The 24,758-nt window shown below is 43.6% G+C and overlaps 1 protein-coding gene across 1 annotated transcript; it reads left to right on the top strand.

Annotated features, from left to right (window-relative positions):
* The first annotated feature begins 286 nt into the window (after nt 1-286).
* Nucleotides 287-23,288, top strand: KLHL20 (kelch like family member 20). Its single transcript, XM_079981411.1, has 13 exons — nt 287-431; nt 1,418-1,504; nt 3,811-3,876; nt 4,648-5,221; nt 8,691-8,849; nt 10,473-10,567; nt 12,407-12,522; nt 15,329-15,512; nt 16,993-17,136; nt 18,248-18,381; nt 19,110-19,318; nt 20,274-20,380; nt 21,421-23,288. Exons 3-13 carry the CDS (start codon nt 3,854-3,856, stop codon nt 21,503-21,505), a joined length of 1,830 nt encoding a protein of 609 aa, XP_079837537.1. The 5' UTR covers nt 287-431; nt 1,418-1,504; nt 3,811-3,853; the 3' UTR covers nt 21,506-23,288.
* Nucleotides 23,289-24,758: the final 1,470 nt, after the last annotated feature.

The raw sequence follows: 24,758 nt of genomic DNA, 5'->3' as shown, positions 1-24,758 counted from the left end.
CGGGGTGTGTGCGCTGCGTGCGCGGCTCCTACCGGCAGTTTCCGGGACCAGCAGGAGCTGCGGGAGCCGCTGCGGTGCCGAAAGAAGCCGGGAAGGAGCCTTCGGAAGGCCGCCCCGCCCCCCGCCGCCTCCGCTGCCAGGTCGGTTCTCGAGGCGCAGAAGGGAGGCGCGTACAAGAGCCCCTCAGGCCAAAGGTCCGCCGGTCCCGGGGCCTGCCCCCTTCCCGCCGGGCACGGAGGCAGCAGCAGCTCTCTTGGCCTCGCTCCCGGCCCGGGCATGCAGCCGGGTATACTGCCTCCGAACGTGGAGGCTCCATTTAGCTGTCGCCGTTGAGGGACCCCCTGCCCTCCGGCCCGCCCTGGATCTTGCTTGCTTGTTTAGTCATCCCGCAGACTCGCTCCTGGGCCGGGGCAAGAAGCAGAGCGGGGAAGGTGAATGGGCCCTGGAATATATGTTAGGTGGTTTGAGGTGGAGAAAATGGAGCTGGAAGATGGACTTGCAGCGGGCGAGGGCGGGGATACAGCGCGGCTGCATCGGACCAAGGAGGCGCTGAGTACCGTGGGAGGCTTTAGTCCATGGGATGTATTTAGTTCCTTTAATTTTTGGCCTTCGAGGATGCATCAGTTTGGATCCTGGGCTTTTAGAAGATTTGCCTTCTCTGACAGCTTCCCAAACTTCTGCAGTGATTGGCTGCGTAATCCTTTACATGCCTACTCAGAACTAAGTTCCATTGAATCGAATGGGTCTTGCTTCCAGAAATCAGTGGATAGGATTGCTACTTTAGATGGCCTGCACACATCAATCTCTTTGGGAATCTGAGATTCACTCTGTTGGTGCCTAGTTTCAGCATCCCATGGAGGTTATCTGATATATTTTTGGGTAGGAATGTGGCATTTACAGCCTGCAGGCCAATCTTGGCCCACCAGGGGGTCCAGTGAGGTCATTTCCCCCAGACCATGCCCACCCACTATCAGCTGACATCGCTGCTGATGGAAGGAGAGAACAGAGGTTAATCCTGCATTGGTGGCATACCCTGTTCCCAATAGGGAACAGGACCACACAACCTAGGCAGCAAGATTTAGTCCCTGATTTTCAGCCTTTTTAAACCAATGGTATTGATTATTTAAAGGCAGAGCATTGAGCGACTTACATACCTGTGCAAGGGGTTTTCACAGGTGGATGGGACAACCTACCTGTTAGTCAAGTTTGTCTTTGAGGCCCAATCCTTATCAGGATCTGTCCCTAGCCCAATTTTTGGGAAACCTTGATTTTTCCAGGGCTGAAAAAGTACTAGAATTCTATTCTGCAGATGCTGCTTAGGTATAGAATAGGTAAAACATTTCAAATTCTTAGGTGTTGTAATCTAACTTTTAGGAACCTTTGTGGTCACTCATCAATTTATTTATTTTTTGTCCAGTCCTGTTGATCTCAATGGATAAAATGAATAGAAGGCAGGGATTCTTGATTATTCAGGGCTTGTGAATTACCTCAACTTCATAGCAAGGTGAGTGACTGTAAACATGGTTTGCTCACCATTCTCTGTTCTCTTTTAATATGAGTTATGATAGCTGAAATGCTTTTTAATGTTTTAAAAACCATAATTGGGCATGGTACTTTTACTTTGGATATGGTAATGGATAAGTATAAAGTTCTTTTTCAGGTAGACTCTGCTTTGATGTTCTGACTACTAGATAAGGAGAGTACTGTATATAAATTTTTAAAATCCTTTTTCTAATAACTGTTTCATTGTACTTTTATATTTACAATAGTATTGCATATAACAGCCAAATTCTTGTAAAATAGACCCCTTGAGGATACGTGTGAAGGAATGGGGCTTTCCTGAACTGTCTGTGTCTTCCGTGGGACTGCAAGTGTGGTGGCCTTGTCTTTGGAGTATCAGACTGACACCTAGGAGAGCAGGGTTCAAATCCTCATTGCGTCATGAAGTTTTCTGGGTGACCTTAGTCCAGGGGTGGCCTATCTGGTTTGCCGCCTGAGGCAAAATGGGAATGTCACATAGAGGAGGGAGAAAGGTTGTTTTCTGCTGCTCCAGAGAAGCGGACACGGAGCAATGGTTCCAAACTACAAGAAAGAAGATTCCACCTAAACATTAGGAAGAACTTCCTGACAGTAAGAGCTGTTTGACAGTGGAATTTGCTGCCAAGGAGTGTGGTGGAGTCTCCTTCTTTGGAGGTCTTTAAGCAGAGGCTTGACAACCATATGTCAGGAGTGCTCTGATGGTGTTTCCTGCTTGGCAGGGGGTTGGACTCGATGGCCCTTGTGGTCTCTTCCAACTCTATGATTCTGTGATTCTAGGTACCACCCTGCACGTGTGCCACCTGCACCCCCTTGCTGCCCTACCAAAGCCTTGCTCACCAGGGGTGCACAGTTGTGGTTGCAGTGAGATCTTGCAAGAGGGTGCAGAGGCCTCCAGAGACTCTTAGTAATCTCGCCAGAAGCCACCGCAGCCCCTTCTCCTCACTTCTCAGCCTCAGTCTGCCTCATGGACAGACCAGCTCTGCCTTAGACCATTCACCATCTCTCAGCTTAGCCTGCCTCAAGGGTTGTTCTGAGGATAAAATTTGGAGGGGGAAAGTGTGCATGCTATATTGAGCTCCTTGGAGGAAAGGTGAAATATAAATGTAAATATCAGGAATAACTTTCTGAGGGTAAGAGCTGTATGAAAGCGGACTGGACTCCCTCAGAAGGTGGTGGATGCTCCTTCATTGGAGGTTTCTAAGCAGAGGTTGGGTGACCACCTGTCGGGGATGCTTTAGCCGAGGTTCCTGCATTCCAGGGGTTTCGACTAGATGACCCTTGGGACCCCTTCCAGCTCTTTGATTTTATAGTTCTATGTTGTGTATATTATGGGAATGTTTGTTTTACTCTTATGCCATCCTGCATCTGGCAAGGGGGTGCACATTTTCACATGCCACTTTAACCTTAGTTTAAAAGTGAAAGCACACTGTACTAGCGCATGGGGAAAAGATTCTCCCTCACTCCTGCTGCACTATGGAAACTAAGACATGGTTTGGTTTAGTGCTTTGTCAAAAGCTGTGTTCATGGTTTGTCTCTTCCAAATAAACCATGAGCTGTAAGCAAAAAACAAACCTTGCTTACAGCTTGGAACCAAACTTGGAGCAAGATAAACCAGGAGCCTGGGCTTGAACCATGCTTAGTTTCCTGCAGTGCAGCAGCAAAGGAATGAAGCAGCCACAAACTTCTCCTTGCATACCAACACACGGTGCATTCACCTTTAAATCACAGTCAAGCTTAACTGTTTAAAGTGACATGCGAACCAGGCCAATATGGATGCCAAATGGAAGTAAAATATTAGACAAGCTTGGTAATTTGAACATCTTAAAGAAGAATTGCCTGAGAAAATTCTAATTCTTTTTTTAAAAAAATCTGCATCGATGAAGGCAGGTTAGAAATGTAAGAAATCGTAATTGTGTCTAATGGGCTTACTCCCTGGTCAGTGTATTTAGGAAAGGAGAGCTCTGTTTCCTCTCCTCCCCCGTGTGCCTCCAAAAACTTCTCTGGAGGGTCACTGGGGAGCTTGAGGGGACAGAAGAGGAAACTCCATTGCACATTTTGGAACTCTTGCAATGTTGGAACTGCAGCATTGGATACAGCATGAAGACTAAGTTATACTCTTAATAAACCTATTTGAGCAAATAGATTTAAGTTGGTCATGGCTAACCTAAGTCAACTGATTTCATTGGATTTACTCTATGCCCCGATTATACTACTCATAGATTACAGATCAGTAGAGTGGATTGTCACACACTATTTCATTCTTTTCTCTAGCACTGGCACAGAAGTATAGGTTGAAGACTTCTCTTTGCAGTGCATGGACGGAAAGCCAATGCGCAGGTAAGATGCAGAAAGAGAAATTATCGTAGGTTAAATTCAGACATTAAACCAAATCATGGTTTATACTAATCACAGAGTAGAACACAAACCATGTTTAAGTTATACATACGCAGAGACAAGAATGATTTAGACTTTCTTCTCATTTTCTTTCTGCTCAGTACACCTGTTTCTGTGGTGCAATTGCCTCTTGAGATGGGAGTGATAATTATAACTACAATGGTACCTCCGGTTGCGGACAGGATCCGTTCCGGAGGTCCAGTCGGATCTCGAGGTTTCCGCAAACGGAGGTGCCTGTTCTGCGCACACATACAGCACGACAGAGCACTACTGCACATGCGACGAAACCCAGAAATATACTTCCGGGTTTGCCGTGTGCGTACCTTGAAGGATACGTAACAAGAGGGGCACGTAAGTGGAGGTACCACTGTATTCATTAATTCAGATTTCACAGCACACCATAGTTAGCACAAATAACTAGGTTTTGGTGTGTGGTCTGAGCTGAGTCAGTGCTTGGCAATACTTGCTGTTAACAAATTTCAAATTGCAAAACTCAGCTGGTGGTGGTGAAGCTAAGAGTTGCATTAACTACAGTGGTACCTCTGGATGCGAACGGGATCCGTTCCACAGTCCCGTTCGCATCCTGAGTAGAACGTAACAGGCGTTTTGTCGCTTCCGCACATGCGCGGAACAGGACTTTTCTTCTCTTTCCCTGCCCACCCCTCTGTGCCCCCCAAATTGCCCATTAGTATCACTGGTGTTTTCCTTTTCCAGGTGTGCCAGTAATCGAGCAGGCGAAACAGGAATGGATGTAACGAGCCGCTGCACTCTCGGAGATCCCAACAAGCTCCCGGAAGGAGTGCCACAGCCTGCTCGCATGCCTTACATCTCAGACAAGCACCCCCGGCAAACCCTGGAGGTCATAAACCTGTTGCGGAAGCACCGGGAGCTGTGCGATGTGGTGTTGGTTGTGGGGGCCAAGAAGATCTATGCCCACCGGGTGATCCTCTCAGCTTGCAGCCCTTACTTCCGAGCAATGTTCACAGGGGAGCTTGCAGAGAGCCGGCAAACGGAGGTGGTAATAAGAGATATTGATGAGAGGGCCATGGAGCTTCTGATTGACTTTGCGTACACATCCCAAATCACGGTGGAAGAGGGCAACGTGCAGACGTTATTGCCAGCTGCCTGCCTCCTCCAGCTAGCTGAGATCCAAGAGGCCTGCTGTGAGTTCCTGAAGAGACAGTTGGATCCTTCCAATTGCCTTGGCATCCGAGCATTTGCTGATACTCACTCCTGCAGAGAACTTCTGAGAATTGCTGACAAATTCACCCAACATAACTTTCAAGAGGTAAGTGGTCCATTTGCCTCTAAGGCCTGGTCTACACAAACAAAGGAATCTATACCACTTCTGAGCACTCCTCGGCATTTTTTCCTGAACTGTCCCTGCAGTTAGAAAATCACCAAAACAGGGAAAGAGTTGGTCCTAGAACCTTGCTTCTTGATAAGTAAAGTTTTTGGTTTGTTGGTTTTTTTTTAAATAATATGTGGAAGCATTCCAAATTGGAATCCTCTATATACAGGCTGAAGTTCAGTCCATGAATCTATCTTGCATCATGTGTGTCTTAACTTTGTTTTTGAGTAAAGACATTAATTTGTGCACTTTCTTCATATTTTTCAAAGCAATTAACTGGCTGTCATCTTTGATGGGGCCTCATTGATGATAGAAACACAGAAAAACTTTGATATGACTGCTCATAACATAATTTCGTGTGTGGTGCAATATGGCCTAGATTTCCTTGCACCATAAAATCTCTGTAGCAGGAATGCACTTTCACTGAGAACGGTTACAGATTATCACTGTCTTGGGAGCATCATTTGAAAAATAAGACTTTATAGCCGTCTTGCTCAAAAATGGCAATTAGACATTCCATTTTGGCAACTGTAACCTTGGCTTAAGGAGCCATTTGGCCCCTAGCTTATATATCTGAGTTTCTAATACTGCTTGCTGTGATACTACATAACTGGTGCATGGATTAGACATAGGTTGCTTTCCCCAGCAGGGTTCAGGGTAAGCAATTACGTAGCTTGGCGTGAGGCCATCTGCAAAATGTATGATGTAAAATGTTAAAAATCTCAACCAGAAAGCAAAACCCAGCCTGCATCTGCTTGAATTAGCCCACTGGTGCAGGACTACCTGCTCAGATGTAGCACAGGTATGCACACCTGTGCCATACTGAACTGAATGGTTCACAAGATAAAAATACTAAATGAGAATTCAAAATACATGATAAAACAAAAACAAATTGCATTGTAAACATCCCACAAGCTTTTTCATGTAATTTTTGTCTGCTTGGCAATCTAAGCCTTCATTTTCAAATGCATTCGTCAGTGTTTTTTTTTTTTTTTAAATACCAAAGTATATCAATATTTTCCCCCAGTTGCCATTTACTGTTTGGTCAAGCCATAATGGTATGTTTAAAAACAAAAGTAGTATTTGTAGTCACACCAATATTTTCCCCATCCATGATATTTTCAGATGTGTCCATTGACTTTACTCATTTTTTACTTCCCGTAATAAGTTATCATGATTATGCTTTTAAAACCTTCCAAATTCTGCGATATCCACATTATGAGATATTTACTCAGAATGTCTTTCTGTGATATTTCATATTGTTCTATTATTTTTCCTTTCACAGGTTTATTCATATTAAAACCCATTCATTCAATTTTTATAATATTAGTTTTATATCCTGAGTGCTTACTAAATTCTCTGATAAAGTATAACAATTTCTTGGATGCTTTCTTAGAGTCTTTTACAAGTGCTACCACATCATCTGCATATAAGTTAAATTCTTGGCCTGTTGTTATCCCTTTAACTGCTCTGTTAGATGTCAAAGCTTCAAACAGTGCTATTTTTCTGGAAAAAGAGATGCCAGAACTCATCATGAACACCTCCCTTGTTCTCTTATAATGGCAGTGGCACCACCTGAGAGGTGCTGGCTGAAAAAAGCCCTGGCTTCAGATATAAGATTAACCAATACTGCAAATGACAGTGGAGGGGGGGGACATATTGTGGAGTTTACGTGAGCAAGAAATTGGATTGTCTATTAGCAGATCACTTGGCTGTCTCCATGGCTTCCTTCAGTGTATTTGAGTTGCTTGATCTAGAGCTGTTCTCATAATTGCATTGGAGGAGTGTTCTGGTGAAAGAAAAGGCTGTTTCCGAGATATGATCTATAGCTAATTTGGCCCTTCACATGCTAGATTATAGCTGTTGTTTCTCTTTCCTCCCTTTTCTAGAGGTTATCAAAAATGAGCTTGCATGTTTTAAGCCGGGGTCAGCAACCTAAGGCCCATGGGCCAGAAACGGCCCGCGGAGGTCATTTGACCGGCCCATGAGCTGCTCCCAGACCGAGTTGCCCACTCACGCACTGCACTAATCCAGCGCAGTGCGGCGTGGGGACTTGCTTCCATGGCGCCGGAAATCACGTCTGTGCACATGCAGACACCGGAAATCAGGCACGCACACGCAGATGCCGGAAATCATGGGTTCACACGTGCAGATGCCAAAAATTGTGCATGCGTGATCCAGCCCACGGAGAGATTTCCATGGGACCAATCTGGCCCAGGCAAGATAAACCTTGCTGACTCCTGTTTTAAGCATTAGGTTTCTCTTGTTTTAGCTGTTTGGGTTGATGCTAGACCTGCATAACTTGTGACCCACCAAGCCTGAGCATAGCCAAGCAGTCACAATATTTGGCCCAAGCAGACAGCAAAAGCAATAGACTGACCAAGTCCATGGTGAACTGTATGTGGATTGGTGGCTCATAAGAGATGCAGGCCTCATAAAATCAATTTTGTGATTTCCCTAAGACTCAAGCGACTATAGACATTTCCTACAGTTCAGTTTGATAGGCTTCAAGGGGTTTGTCCAGTCAGGGTTCTTTCCTCTGTTTCAAATGTGAGAGTCTTTCTGATTCTTCTCGTATCTTCTGAGAAACCTGCTTCCTCCCAGAGGCTAGAACAAATTTATTAACTTGTTTGCAGCATGTCAGAGGCTTGTAATTCATGCTAGCTAAGTCCTTGGCAGTTTTTAGGAGTCTCTGGTTCCCTCTGAAGTGCATCTGCACTCATGGCCTCTGTGTGTATTTTTAGAGAAAGTGAGCAGAACAGGGGTGGGATCAAATAAGTCCACCCCCTTGTCCTGAGATGCTCTTGTATTCTGCCTCAAGCCTAGGTCAAGAAGGCTTTTTCAGATTTATCTGCAAAACAGTTAGTAATTTTATCCGATACTTTTTGTGCTGGCTTTTGTCTGTATTACAGGTGCAGCTGCTTTAATAGCTAAGATTCCTCATTCATGTGTATAACCCTCCTATCCACCCCTGAATATGGTTTCTGTTGATTTACAAAATGGGTAATGGAAGGCATAAATAACTTGGTACATTATTATTATCAACAACCGCCTTTTAGGGTTGGTTGTTGTTATTTCCAGATTACAGATAAGAAAACTGAGGCTGCAATGATGTTTGGCCCAAGACAAGTCTGAAGCTCATAGCTGGCAAGGATTTGAAATGAAGCCTTCTGTGTTCAAAGCAGTTCAGTCTGTCTACTGGCCCAGCCTAACTTAACCTGTATTGTTATTTAAAAGTTACCAGTATGTTGCTTTCTGAGGTTTGTAAAATGCTTGTACCAAAATACTCAGAAGCAGAAGGTTCCCCAGTTTCATTGGTGAACAGGACTTTGCACCTGCAGTTCATAATGCTTGCTGGTTGCTTGAAGAGCTTTCCATGACTCTGTATTCTTGCATCTCTGTGCAGGTGATGGAAAGTGAGGAGTTCATGCTGCTTCCAGCCAATCAGCTAATTGACATCATATCCAGTGATGAACTGAATGTCCGGAGCGAAGAGCAGGTGTTCAATGCAGTGATGGCCTGGGTGAAATACAGCATTCAGGAGAGGCGACCTCAGCTCCCCCAGGTGACCTTGGGATTACAGGACTTTTCTTCCGCAAGGACATGCATGCTGATAGGACTTTGCCCAAGACCTACTGACATTCATTTACTTATAGCATTATCAATCACCCACAACAACAATAGCAAAAAAGACAGGTTGTTGCACCAAAGACCTTACAGGGAGGGAGGAGAGGGGAGAAATATCAGTTCCCACTTTAGCCTTTTACTTACGGAGCCATAAGAAAAACACAGACTTGTTCCTGCCTTCCAGTATTCTGGCCAATGAGTGAAAATGCATTAGGAAGGAGCACTTGTCACTTACCTCTCTCTCAAATTGTATCAAATGCAAATGTATACTTTATTAGAGCTATTTATTGGCTATTACATAACATTCAGGTTCAGAAGCAGCATCCCATTAGATACCAATTGCTGGGGTGTAGCAATGGGAGGCAACTACTGCCCCCAAGGCGATTTTGGGCTTCCCAGGAGGACCTGCTGGCAGCTGTGGGAAACAGGATGCTGGACTAGCTGCAATGTGTGGGCTTTGGCTGGCTTGAAAGTGCAGAACCCTGCTGAAGTCAACCCTTTTGCAACAAAGGCTCCTACCTTGCAGGTTTTTAAGCAGAGGTTGCATGGCCATCTGTCATGGATGCTTTAGCTGAGATTCCTGCATTTCAGGGGGTTGGACTAGATGACCCTTGGGTCCCTTCCAACTCTACAATTCTATGATTCTACGAAAGGCAGGAAGTCATCAGGGGCGAGGGACTGACCCCTTCTCAAAAACAGAAAGTGCCTTCACAGACCCAAAGGTGAGGCCCTTTCCCAACTGTTCTCAAGGGGAGAATAACACAGTTCTGCATTCATTTGTCTAATCTCATTTTAAAGGCATGTAAAGTAGTGGTCATCACCATTACCTGTAGTTAGTCCTCTAAACTGATCATGCATTGTGTAAATAAGTGCTTTATTCTGTCTATTCTGAATCTACTTGCAACACATCATGATTTCAACACATCAGCCAGCAAAAGAGAATCTAACACTGGTTTTGAAGCAGCTTTACAAACCAAAGCTTCTGCTAACTATAGCTTGATGTGATGACAAGCCATGGTTACGGCATCACATCATTTCCAGAGGCTGCTGTACCATAGAGACAGGAGTGGACTTGGAAGCTGAGGGAGAAGGTGTTCTAAATAAAGCTGAGTAACAACTTTCTCTGCAGAGAACTTTTGGTTTGAATAATTTGTGGATGGGATTGAGGGGGCAAGTAGTGTCAAAACCACCTCCCTGACTCACCCCCGCTTCCAGTCACCATCTGTTTTGCAGCAACACTCCTGCCAGCCGTTGTGCTATATAGCATTTATTTCCCTCATTGCATAGCAGTGCTCAGAAATTGTAGAAAGCTACCAAGATCTGCTGAATCATCATTAGTTTGTCCACTGCGAATAGGGTGGCGAAGTTGGGGTGCCATTTCAGCTCGGCCCTAGAAGCCCAAACCATGTTTGGCATGATGAGTGAATGGAGCATGTTGATTTTTTACATCTGATAACGTGATCTTCACAGAAAGCATTCCCATAACTTCCGGCATATGCTGGGCGCTCTTCAGCGGTGTGGTGCCCCATCCCACGCCTGATCCACTGTCCTTGATTTGCAGGTGTTGCAACATGTGCGCCTGCCACTGCTCAGCCCAAAGTTCCTGGTAGGCACAGTTGGCTCTGACCCGCTCATTAAAAGTGATGAAGAATGCAGGTAAGTCGCCACAGTACATCTACATTTTGAAAGCCAAAAAGTCTTTGTCTGTGAGATCTTCTGTCAGAACTCATCTTTTGGAAGTTTGACTATTTTTTGTGTGTCAGACTGCCTTGTTAAAAAAAAAAACTATCATAAAATGGAATGTTTAAAGTGCCCTTCTAGGACCTGAAATTAGGATGCAGCATAGAGAGGTAAGGGGATAAAAATAGGTAATGGCAGTATCTTCTGTTGGCAAAAGGGAGGTGCATGAAAATTTCATTCAGTTGCACAAATTTATTTAATAAAAATATCACTTTCCTTCTCTGTGGCTCACACAACAAAAGCTGATTCTAGTCTGATTCTTGCATCCCTTGAGGGGTGCAAGAGTCCACCCTATCTTATTTTCCACTCCTGACAAAATTATGTCACTTCAAATCTTGGATTATCTTATAACTTTCCTGCTGCCTTTCCTTCTAACATGAAACTAAATGTGTTTCTGCTCTGCATATGGGCATTATATCAGACTGTAGCAGTAGCCCATAAGGATGATGGGAGTTGTAGTTCAGCAATATCTGGAGGGCCACACCCCCCCACCCCTACTATCATGTAAAATGCTTTCTTTCTAAAATGACCAGTTTATTATAGACTATCTTCCCATAAAATCTATCTTCTGTCACAAGCATCTTTTGCTGGGGTGGGGTTGAGAGATTCTGAGAATCACAAGCTTCTGTGAGCCCAGTATATAAAAAGATTATTATTCAGCTGTACTGTTGACATATTAAACTGGTACTGAATGATTTGTGGAATCTTTACTGTAAAGTAAATCCCTCCAAGATCAACAACATTTTGCCTGTGCAAGATTGCAACTTCCATCAGGCATAGAGAACCTTTGTGGCCTAATGCGCCAGATCTTTATCTCCCCCACCCTGGCTGCCCAAATTTGACAGCTGGGTGAGACCACCAACCTGTCAGTGATCTGATGTCTTGTGATTGATAGATGGATTGTCCCTCCCAACTGTCAGAGTTGGCCCCTGGGGGGGGGGCAAACTGCCCGAGCACATCATCTGATGCAGGTGGATTCATTCCTGCTTTCTGTAGAGTTTTGGCATGGCAGATGGTTCTTCCTGGGAATTCACTGGCTCACCTGAACCAAGCAGGGTTGAATTCCCCATTCAGTACTGGAGCTGTATCTCTACCCAATGTCAGATATGATGTCAGTTGTGAGCCAGGTGTAAGGGGTTTGGGTAGGTTGACTAATCAAACATTTTTAGCATGGCCTGATAAGTTAACATGCCATGGGGGTGAAGAAGAAGAAGAAGAGTTTGGATTTGATATCCCGCTTTATCACTACCTGAAGGAGTCTCAAAGCGGCTCACAATCTCCTTTCCCTTCCTCCCCCACAACAAACACTCTGTGAGGTGAGTGGGGCTGAAAGACTATAGAGAAGGATGACTAGCCCAAGGTCACCCAGCAGCTACATGTGGAGGAGCGGAGACGGCAACCCGGTTCCCCAGATTACGAGTCTATCACTTTTAACCACTACACCACACTGGCTCGTGTTTGTTTTTTCAAGAAAATTGCATTGCTAAATCCTGACAAGTCAATGCACTTAGTTAGCAGAATGCTACGACTCACCTTCCACTTTTAAACATGGCTGCTAATGTTAATTGTGTTGCTGCTGTTCAGCAGAGTTTTCAAAATGTGTAGGATAAGAAATCAAAATGTTATATTAAACTGTGTTTGGGTTTTGATTATATAACACATTACAAATTGTGTCTTGTTTTGGAGCAGTAGTTTTTGGTAATTTGCAAAATGATTGGATCACAGTAAAAATACTATATGGCCTTTCCCGTGCAGGGACCTCGTGGATGAAGCTAAGAACTATTTGCTATTGCCCCAAGAGCGACCATTGATGCAGGGACCAAGAACTCGACCACGCAAGCCTATCCGCTGTGGGGAAGTACTCTTTGCAGGTATGTATGTATGACTGTAGACTTGGTCAGGGAGGCATGGCATACCATTTTTGGTCAACAGTATAGCAAGGCAGCGAGGGCCCTCGCTTTGTTCCAGGCAATAGGATCTCTGACGGTTGTAGTGGGCCACCTTTAACTTGAGGGAGAATTGACTTATCTAAATGTGTGTGACCTAAAACTTCAGTATAAATATATATGTAGTAAAATCCAGGCTGAGCAAAAGTAATGTGTTGGAGAAAGAGGTTTGGAAGAGAGATTCCTACTCTCCAGTGGGGGGTTAGGCAAAGTGATGATTGCTCCAAGCACATTAAAACTTGGTTAGTTTGCATCTGCCTTATCCACCATTAAACAAATGTTCCCCATGAAAATACTTAGGCTACAATGAATCATAGATCCTTAGATTTCCCAATGAGTGAATGTTTTACTCAAGAGTTTCCAGAAGTTTCAGCAAACAAGTCTCCATCTGCTGGCAGTAAAATAAAGATGAAAAATGGTTCCAAACATCTCAAAAAGTAAAGGACTTGGTTCCCTTACTCTTTGGGTTAGCAAAGATGCAGGCTATAAAGTTGCCCTTTTAGATAGATTCAGTTCACTTGCAGATTCAGGCCACATGGCTTTTTCCTTGTTCCAAGAAGCAGAAAGTGAAAAATGGGAGGGAGGAAACAAAAGGCTCCAGGGAGCCTTCTAAACTCTCCACCCCTAAACTCCACCCCAACTGGCAACCTGAGTTCAGGTTAACCCTTTCATTGACCCAGAGCAGAGGACACAAACAAAAATAAAAAAATAAAAAGTAAGAGCAAAGCAAAGAAATGTAGTAAAAGAAACAAGAAGATGAAAATAATAAAGGAATGAAAAAAAGAAAAGAAGTAAATGAAAAGGGTTTCCGATTCTCCATCTGTCAGTTATATATACGAACTTAATTACGAACTTATTACGAACTTAATTCGTTCTGGAGGTCCATTCTTAAGCCGAAACTGTTCTTAACATGTGGCGCGCTTTCACTAATGGCACCTCCTGTTGCCGACGCGCGACTTCAGATCGCGTTCCAGGGCAAAGTTCGCAACTGGGAGCGTCTACTTCCGGGTTAGCGGAGCTCGTAACCCAAAGCGTTCTCAAGGAGGACGGTACGTAACACAAGGTTCCACTGTATTACACAACAACTCCAGTGTTAAGAAGCAATTTACTCACATTGGTCTCTTTGCTGTGGCCATATATTAAAACAGTAATCCATAGTTATTTATCCATAGTTATTTGTATATTCATTAATTCACACCCAGTTTCATATCTTCCATTCCCATTTCCTGTTGGTCATGATTTTCCATCCTAATTTAGAAAAAAGGTCCTTCCATTTCCTCTTCCTCTATTCTTTTCCCTCTAAGTCCATTCCAAATTTTACACAGGATCCTTTCTTTCTCCTCTCTCTCTGGCAGTTCAGAATATTTCTCAGAATATGTCCATGGTTTCATTCCACTCCACCAACATCATAACTCCACTGTTTGAGTGTTTCACTCTTCCAGTACCTGTGTAGAGATCCCCTCCGTTTCACCACCTACTGCCTCCTACTACCATTCCACTCTCCTATTCTGGCAGTCTCCATCAATATTATTCTCCAAAGGTTCTGTGTCTTCTTTAGCCTCATGTTTCTCAGGTCCATTTTCATTCACCATTTTATGCAGTTCAGCTGTGAGCTCTTTCAGTTGCTCATCCAGTAGTTGCTGCACAATGACAACAGTCGGTGTCCAACTGTATTTTTCCATTACTGAGTGTTCTTGGTCTTACTAACAACTCACTTTGCTGAAGACCTTACAGTCTGTGCTCTAAGTCAAAGCCCCCTGGCTGCTTATCAGAGCACATTCTTTTCTCACAGTAGCATAATTATGTTAATTAGTTTCACTTTGCAACCAGCACTTTCAGCAGAGGGACCGAGGGTTAAAAATCAAATACAGTAAAGATTTCTAACAGTTGGAATACCTCTTAGCTATTTAAAATATATCTAAAAGTAAAGGGACCCCTGACCATTAGGTCCAGTCATGGCCGACTCTGGGGTTGCGGCGCTCATCTCGCTTTATTGGCCGAGGGTCATGTGGCCAGCATGACTAAGCTGCTTCTGGCGAACCAGAGCAGCACACGGAAATGCCGTTTACCTTCCTGCCGGAGCGGTACCTATTTATCTACTTGCACTTTGATGTGCTTTCGAACTGCTAGGTGGGCAGGAGCTGGGACCGAGCAACGGGAGTTCACCCTGTCGCGGGGATTCAAACCGCCGACCTTCTGATCAGCAAGCCCTAGGCTCTGTGGTTTGTTTTGCTTTCAGCCTTTTAATTATTGTCTCTTCTTAAGCCAGCAGTTGGGTCACATTCCAGATGTATATTTTAACTGGTAGACAGATAACCTGAGTCACAATTTATAATAGTCTCACAAATAATATTTAAAAAGGGAAGTTTAGCCAACCTTATGTCCCTTAAGACTGTTATGTGGTGTTTGGGCAAGAATGTGATTTCATCCACTCTCAGTCATTCACCCCCATCCAAGTCCCTCAAAAACTTCTCAGTTGCTTAGCATGGAAAGCAGCCTTTCAGAGCATGGGAGGTTAATCCCTGTTATCTCTGTTTTCCCAGAGATAATGTGATAACCAAGTTTTATGGCTTTGCTGTCATTAGTTGCCACATAATTGTCTCTGATGGTGTGTTGACAAAGATGTCTAGTCCAGCATTTTTCTCCCCCAGAAGCTCATATTAATGTTAATATAATTATGTATTTTAATTATATTCTGTCATTCCATTGCATTATCTCCAACAACTTTCAGTGGGTGGCTGGTGCAGCGGGGATGCCATTTCCAGTGTTGAGCGCTACGACCCTCAAACGAACGAGTGGCGGATGGTGGCTTCCATGAGCAAAAGGCGTTGTGGGGTTGGAGTCAGTGTCTTGGATGACCTTCTGTACGCAGTGGGAGGCCATGATGGTTCTTCCTATCTTAACAGTGTGGAAAGGTAAGTTCTTGTCAAACACACTTTTCTGGTTCTCTGGAGCTTAACTGCTTGCTCTGATTATAGCAATGGATGTTGAATCGGGTTCCGTGCAAGCTGCTATTCCATCTCTCATTCATTTATTTTCTTGGAATGAGAAAGATAGCTTATTCCGAACATTTCAAACCACGATGCAAACTAGAGACTACTACTCTAACTGTAACCTAATATTCCTGCAACAGTGTGAGAACCATTCCCCACCACAAGTTGTAACCTTTGCACAATATCTCTAAAAAAAGATTGATCAAGATCCAAATACTTTCCTAAACAAGCATTTTTTAAAAAAATTATCTGTACGCATGGTACACTATGCACACCTGTTTGCAGTGGTTCTGGTATCTGGCTCATCATTTGAATCTCTGAGGACATTGCTTTTTTCTTTTAAGGTTTCCAAGTCTGATTGTCATGGAGATTTCTTAGGTTAGAAACTGCACATGCACACACACACGCACACACACACACTGCAGGGATTCACTTTTTCTGGCCCCCTCTGTCTTATCTAACTTGGATATCAGCCCCTTTCCCCATTAGTGGTGGTGAATTGTAGCCGGACTATGAAGGAGCACATAATTCTTTCATTCCGGCTTTAGGCTGAGGGGAAGGAGACTAAGCAGCACCTAGTTTCCCTCCCTCTCTTCCCCAGACTCAGCTTCCAGGTGCACAGCTGAACTGTGGGGAAACTCTCCTTGTCCATGCACAGAACCGGGTTCCAGCTGGGTTTTTGTGCCTATAGACATGGACAAGTCAGGCACGTGCTGCATGCATCCACAACTGTGTTTTTAGATTTTTGGGGAGGTGCATCTTTCGGCTTTTTCCCCAGAAGATCATTTTGTACTTCTGTTGACCTCAGGGCTCAGCTGAGCTTCCCAATTCTTCCCTCGAGAGCCAGTGTGGTGTAGTGGTTAAGAGTGGTGGACTCGTAATCTGGTGAACCGGGTTCGCGTCTCCGCTCCTCCACATGAAGCTGCTGGGTGACCTTGGGCCAGTCACACTTCTTTGAAGTCTCTCAACCCCACTCACCTCAACACTCTGTTTGTTGTGGGGGAGGAAGGGAAAGGAGAATGTTAGCCACTTTGAGGCTCCTTCAGGCAGTGATAAAGCGGGCTATCAAATCCAAACTCCTCTTCTTCTTCTCTTGTGCATGTGTGATGGCATTTCTACTAGCACAGCATCAACCCTGTAGCCTAAACATCATAAGCAGAGGGACTGATGGCATGGTGCTCCTGATCCCATGTGATCTGAAACTTGGGAAAGGAGGTACTTCCTCTGGAAAGAGTACCCCATTCCATTGATTAATCTGTGCCCAGGTTATAATGTTTAGCATCTACTGACATAGACCAATGAGAGGTCTTGAGGGAAGGGCAGTAAGTAATGAGAAAATGCAAAAGGTTTAAGAAATCCAGGTGAAATTACCATAAAGACCTGACATGTTTGCCTTTTGTAGATACGACCCAAAGACGAATCAGTGGAGCAGCGATGTAGCACCCACCAGCACCTGCAGAACCAGTGTCGGAGTGGCAGTTCTTGGTGGCTACCTGTATGCTGTGGGTGGACAGGATGGTGTCTCCTGTCTTAACATTGTTGAAAGGTATCTTTTTAAGGAGTTGGGAGCAGGGGGGAGCACTCACACGCATTCCTATGCACACTGCCAGGAATCTTTTGCTACTGTTATAATGTGTGTCTGTTAGCCTTATGCTCACAGAAAGGAATAAAGGAAGATTGGTTTAGTACCTGAAATGAAAGTGACAGTATATGAATGCTGCTTTCAGACAGCAGAGTTAAAATATAAGAAGGCATCAACTCACAGAGCATACACAGCATGATCTAAAGAGAAAAAAGGATCCCTATCTATCCCAAAAAGCTTAGAGACAGTGAATGTGGCAATTTTGCCACAGTACTCATGCTAAAAGTCAAGCGAGAAAGGAAAGGTAAGTAAGCCGAACCTCAGTTAGAGATCAAGAGAACTGTGCCTTTCGTTTGAGAATTACCGTATTTTTCCTTTTATAAGACACCCCCATGTATAAGACGACCCCTATTTTTTTAACCAAAAATTAAGAAAATGCACTATGCACTATCTGAGTATAAGACAACCTCTTATTTTAAACTTCAAAAATTTATAGTCTTATACACAGAAAAATATGGTATGCTCTCCTCATCAGTAACCCATACTAGCAAGGCTACAGCATCTCTCACCCATGCCTTGGTCCTTGGTTCAGTGAAGCAAAGGGTTGATTCTCAAGATTGTAGAGTGTAAAAAAGGGTCTCTTGTTGGAGCTTTGAGAACAACCTAAGCATTTAAAATCTGGGGTATAAGTACTCTTTTGAGCCAGGAGGATTTTTTGCTTTTTTAGATGAGTAATTGTCATAACACCTCCCCCCCCCCCACCATTGTTTAGTTTCCATAAGTTCCTGTCCGTTGTTTTGTTTACCTTGCCCAGTTTATAGTTGAAAGGACGTATATGTTTCGCAAATCCTGGTTTATCTTTGGTAGAATATTCTGTTGTCCATATGGTTTGGAACCCAGGAGGTGATAATTGAGTTTGCTGGTCTTTATTTTAAGTATTAAGAAGTCAGGCTATTTACCAATGCCTTCTAAGACACATTTAAGATAAAGACTAGTACCAGGGTCAAGATACTTGATTGGTATTGGTGGAATTGGTCAGACTTGGTGAAAGAGATGCTTTTGTGTTTTGTTTGAGGTATGACCCAAAGGAGAACAAATGGACTCGCGTGGCTTCCATGAGTACAAGGCGCCTTGGAGTGGCTGTGGCTGTGCTAGGTGGCTTCCTTTATGCTGTTGGAGGCTCTGATGGGACGTCACCTCTGAACACAGGTATCTCCATGCAAGAGCCAATAATTTACTCTCCAGGTGCTTCTGAGGAATTCTGACATGACTCATTTGAAGGTTTTCCTGAGAAAATGAAAGGGCGGGTAGCAGCAGAGTTCAGCTCTGGGTGGGTTTTTTTTTTTTTTTTTACTAAATTGTCATATTTTGCTAATTTTATATTGAGTAGATATGCAGATGTCTCCATCTGATAGGCAATTTCCCAAGACAAATATTTGAGAACTGTTTAAATCCTAGACTTTCAATCTTCTCATGTAGGATAGCAGTGGCTACTCACCATTATAACTGAATAGCCATTGAAGTTGAATAGCTGAATTTTCTCCAGGTTCAGATACCTCAGATTTCCAGCTCCTGGGAGAAAAAGGTGGGGGCTGCTTTTGGGTTTCCTGGAAGCATCTGGCTAGCCAGGATCATAGAATCATAGAGTTGAAAGGGACCCGATGATCATCTAGTCCAACCCCCTGCAATGCCGGAATATGCAACTGTCCCATATGGGGATCAAACCTGCAACCTTGGTGATGTCAGCACCTTGCTCTAACCAACTGAGCTATCCAGGCAATATCAGAAACACGATAGCACAGTCAATGGGCCCTTGGTCTGATGCAACAGAAGAAATAGAAATGAGAAACGAACAATGGCTTCCATTGGTGTTTGGCTTTTCTTTTCTTGTGGCTATGCTCTTTTGCCCTTGATCCATGTATGCAAATCTTCCACAGTGGAGCGCTACAACCCTCAGGAGAACCGTTGGCACACAATAGCACCCATGGGCACTCGACGTAAGCACCTCGGTTGTGCGGTATACCAAGACATGATCTATGCTGTGGGAGGCAGAGATGATACGACTGAACTTAGCAGTGCTGAGCGATACAACCCCAGAACGAACCAGTGGTCTCCTGTGGTAGCCATGACGTCACGCCGTAGTGGGGTAAGCTGGGGTTGATTTGGCTGCTGTTCCTGCTCACCTTGAATTCTTTAGACCAGAGGTGGCTAACCTGAGCACTGGATCCAGTTTGCTAGCTACAGGAAGTGGCCTACCAGCTACTGCAGCTTTTATCTTCCATTTTGAGCAGGAAATATAGCTCTCTGTTCTTTAGAAAGCAATCAGAGTGCTTTAGGATCTCTAAAGAGTAGACAAGGGGGACCTTTTCTCTCCAACCTCTACACCAGGGGTGCCCAAACTTTTTTCAAAGAGGACCAGATTTGATGAAGTGAACACGTGTGAGGGCTGACCAAAGTTGTTGAGCTTTAAGGATTTTACCCCGGGACATATACTGCCACGGGAGCCAGATAAGTCGACTGGTGGGCTGGATTAGGCCCCTGAAACGGACTTTGGACATGCCTGCTCTACACTAAGCAGCACAATGCTAAGATTGGAGATAAGCCCTCTGACAGCTCTTTAGATCCTCCAGGATAGAAGGCATTTCCAGGCCCAACCCCCTCCAGTGCTGGAAATGCTAAGGCTGGGTGGGTGTGATAGGGAGAGTGCTGCATGCATGCATGTTTGGTGTGTGTGTGTGTGTGTGTGTGTGTGTGTGTGTCACTAATTACCTGTCACTAATATGTGGCTATCAGAAGACTGACCATCAATGCTGCTCTTAGGCTGAAAAGAAAATTCAGACTTGGAGTGAAGCAGTACAATTCTGTCAACTCTGGATGTAGACAGTATGTGCATTGAGATATATAGCCTGACCAATGAACTAGTTAAACTATTTACCTCTTATCCATATTCTTCTTCTCAGTTGCTCTTCCACCAATGGAAAAATGTAAATTGTGTACTTGACCCCACTGAATATCCTTCTGCAGCAGCCCTTGTGTTTAGAACACTAGACTGTATTGCAACATTCCAACTTACACAAATCACTTATTTGGTCATTATCTAGGTTGGCCTCGCTGTTGTGAATGGACAGCTAATGGCCGTAGGAGGCTTTGATGGCACAACATACTTGAAGACTATTGAAGTGTTTGACCCAGATGCCAACACATGGAGGTAAAGAAGTTTAAAAATCATAATTAGGATACATTTTGTCTTTCGAACAATACTGTTCAGAAACAATGCAAACCCTTGCTTTGGCATTAAATGATAGAATTTCAGTTCATGCCAGTGTGATGTAGTGTTAAGAGCAATGGACTCGTAATCTGGTGAACCGGGTTTGCTTCCCCGCTCCTCCACATGCAGCTGCTGGGTGACCTTGGGCTAGTCACACTTCTCTGAAGTCTCTCAGCCTCACTCACCTCACAGAGTGTTTGTTGTGGGGGAGGAAGGGAAAGGAGAATGTTAGCTGCTTTGAGACTCCTTCGGGTAGTGATAAAGCAGGATGTCAAATCCAAACTCTCCTCCTCCTCCCATAGTGCACTTTGATTCCCTCCCAATTCTACAAAAAAAAGTTAGTTTCTGCTTTAAGTTGGAATCATTTCAGACTATGGTTTGCCCAGAAGCCAAAATTGAAAAACACAATCAAGGGCAGGATTCAACTAACAAGCCCCACCAAAGAAAGTCTGCGCAGTGGGACTTTCCCTCCTCTCTTCCCCCTGTGTGCTTCCATTGGCTCTAGGGGTGTGTCAGAAAATCCAGAGCAAGATTGCTGACAGAGCGATTTGGTTGCATTATGCTGAATTCCTTCCAAAATATGGCTTTCAGTGTGGGCTTGAGGACAAACTCCAGCTTGTCACAAAATGAAAGGGGGAAGGAAACAGACAAGTCTGAGTCTTGCTCACATAATATGAAAGCATGATTTGATTTGGTGGTTGAACCAGCCTTTTTATTAAGACCGTGTACAGATTTCTATCAACCCTAGGCATCAAAATAATCTCAAGACTTTTTTCTTCAATCTCTTCATATTTTGCTGGCCTATATCCCACTATTTAGTAACAGGCATGCCAGCTAATGATTATTCTCATATGGCAATTTCTCTCCCCTAATACAGTCATTTGGAGACCATCCATGTTGATTATCATAAATTTGATTCTTGCACTTCTGTTAAGAATAGGGGTTAAATCAGAGTAACAAAGTGCGTCTTTTCTTTGCAGACTGTATGGAGGAATGAACTATCGTCGGCTTGGAGGTGGAGTGGGAGTTATAAAAATGACACACTGTGAATCCCATATATGGTAGAAAGCCAATGGGAGAAATCTTTCTCACTCCGAGTTCATTCCTATTGAAGCTGGTCAGCTTGGTGACTGCTGAGCTCTCTGAGGCTCTAGTAAAATTGAGATCACATTTATATTATTCGCTGGTGCCTCTTTCTATGGGACTATAATGGATGTTGCAAGCATTTCCCCCTCCTCTACTAGTTACAGAAGACCAGATCAAGCAACCCCAGGAATATACCTGGAACACATAGTTTTCATTGTCTTTGTCTCCCCATTCTAATTTTACAATCTTAATGAAGAAACTGGAATGTAATGTTATTCTAAGCAATGAAGACCTCAATCTGTATATGAGTTCCATCAAAGACAGGAGCCTTTTGAGAGGTAGACAATGCATCTGCATAGACGAATGTTTCTCTGAAACATCATTGGCCTTGTTTAAAGAGGTCAAGTCAAACAGGGCCCATATGCTCCATTTAAATGAATTAGTTGCATAAGAGCCCATTCATTTCAACAGGGCTTTGGCAGAAGATGCTGCTGCTTGAATTTTACATTGCATTGGGGGAAATTCTATATATGCTGGAACCTGTTCCATTTCTACCATATTGTTAATATCATGGTAATGTGATTTCCCCCCAAGTAAAATTCTGATGCAGCTTTCTAAATGAAGCTGTTTGTAAGCTTTGGCCTAGTTAAAATCTTTGGAAGCCAAGGGCTAGCCAACAAAAGGTTGCTGGCACTGTGGGTCAGTAAGAACAAATATATTTAAAAAAACAAAAACAGAAAACAAGTGGAAGAAGGAATAGACACATAATAATTTGAGCAATCTACTGGGAAGTTCTCCAGCACAAGCCCCACTGAAGTCAATGTGGAGCACAGCAGAATTTGTGTGCTGCTTCTGTTCATTTCTGTACGGGTTGTGGAGAACGTCTTGGTAGATAGTCTCCCTTTGTATAGACTTTATGCTCTAGTTGCATCTGTTTTGTATTTCTCACTGTTAGTGCACTAGTAATGTTAACTAGTGTGACTAAGTACATATACAAGCCTGATTTGGATTAAAGAACAGAGTACTGTATCAGAAATAGGATACCTATTTTATCTCCTAGTAATAATTTGTACTTCAGAGCCACACACTGGCCATTAGTAAAATGGTATCTACATCTATCTATAATGATGCCTGTCTTGTCACTTTTGAAAGACATGCTAAGAATTATAAGCATTTTGAATTTGTCTAAGCTGCCATCTTTATCCTTAAAGCATAGTTCTATCTAAAAACTCAGCTGTCACGGCTGTAGCTAAATTAGTGGGCTGTAGGGCAAGGATGGGAAACCTATGTCACTGCAGTTCTTGGTTCTAGGCAACCCCAGCAGACATGGCCAGTGATGGCTGGAGCTAAAGAACAGTTATGTATAACTTGTGCCCTATTCTTGTGGTGCCAAGGAAGCAGCAGAAAGGAAAGCTGATCGCAGCACTGGGTGAGGTGAGGCGAGTTGCAAGGAATGCCAATGAAATTAAGTTTTACTGACATTTCCTTTAAGAAGTAGCTTTATTTGTAAACTTCAACATCTTCAATGTCTTTGGGTGGGTGGGGAACTTAACACAAGTGGATTTTCAAGAAAGGGGAAAACCCTTCTTGGCCGGAGAGATGGCATTCTTGTGTTTACATTTTGAACATTTGCACCTTTACAAAGAAAAAGTATTCTGTAAACAATTGTTTACATATCATTTGTGCTTTTTCTAGCATGAGTTGATTTGTATAAATAGTGTTACCTTAATAAAATCATCTGGTGTGTTTTCTCATGACTTAACTGAAAGAGCAAAGTTGCTGGTTTATAAACTTACTTTATAGCTCCCAGCTCAAACCCTTTGGAACAGTGAGCGAAATACCTCTCTATAGCCTTAATATACAGTAAGCCCACAATATATCGTATTTACTCGAATCTAATGCTCACCTTTTCTGGCCAAATTACGTCGCAAAAATCAAGTTGTGTATTAGATTTGATGGCACATACTTTTTTAGGGTTTCAAGGTGCACATTAGATTTGAGTAAATACGGTCCATGGGGGTTACATTCTGGAGATCATGTCCAAAGCCCAAATCATGTCTAGCCAAAGCACATCGGGCTCAGTGGTGGGTGGGCTTGCCAAAGTATCTCTTTTGCCCAGCACGTAAAAGCTGAATGCACACAAGTTGTGGGCTTACTGTAGTATCATTTTCATGTGCAGCTGAAGAACTTAAGAGCCTGCTGGATCAGGTGTGTATGGGAAATCTACAAGCAGGATCCGAACACAAGAGCACACTCCCTTCCTGCAGTTTCCAGCAACTACCTCCGACCATGGAGGCAGAGCATAGCCCTCATGGCTTATAACCACTGATGGCCTTTATCTGCCATGCATTCATCTAATCCTCTTTTAAAGCCATCCAAGTTGGTGACCATCACTGCTTCCTGTAGGTAGGAGTTCTATTAACTATGGGCAGCGTAAGGCGTTTTCTTTTATCTGTCCTGAATCTCTTCCATCATTCAGCTTCACTGGATTTTATGGAAGCAAAGAGTTGGAAAGAATCCTGCAGGTTATGTAGTCCAACCCCGCAGAGTGCAGGAATCTCAACTACATCATGCATGATAGATGGCTGCCTATCCTTTGCTTAAAAACATCCAAGGAGAATCCATTCCACTGTTGAATGACTCTTACCACCAGACAGTTCTTCCTAATGTTTAGTCGGAATCTTCTTCCTTGTAACCTTGGTTCAGGGTCCAACCCTGCAGAGCAGGACTCTTGGTCCATCTTCCATGTGATAGCCATCTTCAAATATCTAAGGGTTATTATTTCCTCTCAGTCTCTTTATCAGGCTAAACATACCCAATTCCCTCAACTATTCCTCATAAGGTTGGCTTTCAATACCCTTTTGGTTGCTGTCTCTGCACACATTCCAGCTTGTCAATACCCTAAAATTGTGCCCAGAACTGGACACAGCATTCCAGGTGTGGTCTCACCAAGGCAGAATAGAGTGGTACTATTACTTCAGTGATCTGGACACTGTACTTCTGTTGATGCAACCTAGAAAAGCATTAGCTTTTTTTGCTGCATCATCACACTGTTGACTCATGTTAAGCTTGTGGTATACCAAGACCCCTGGATCCTTTTCACAAGCCAGTTGTACCCCATCATATTTTAGCAGACAGTTCTTCCTGCATAAGCGTAGGACCTTACATTTATCCCTATTGAAATTATTGTTAGTTTAAGCCTAGTTTTTCACTCTGCCCTGCCCTCACACTA

Source organism: Podarcis cretensis (genome assembly GCF_951804945.1).
Source record: "Podarcis cretensis genome assembly, chromosome: 6".
Taxonomy (NCBI): domain Eukaryota; kingdom Metazoa; phylum Chordata; class Lepidosauria; order Squamata; family Lacertidae; genus Podarcis; species Podarcis cretensis.
This window is presented reverse-complemented; position numbering and strand designations above follow the sequence as displayed.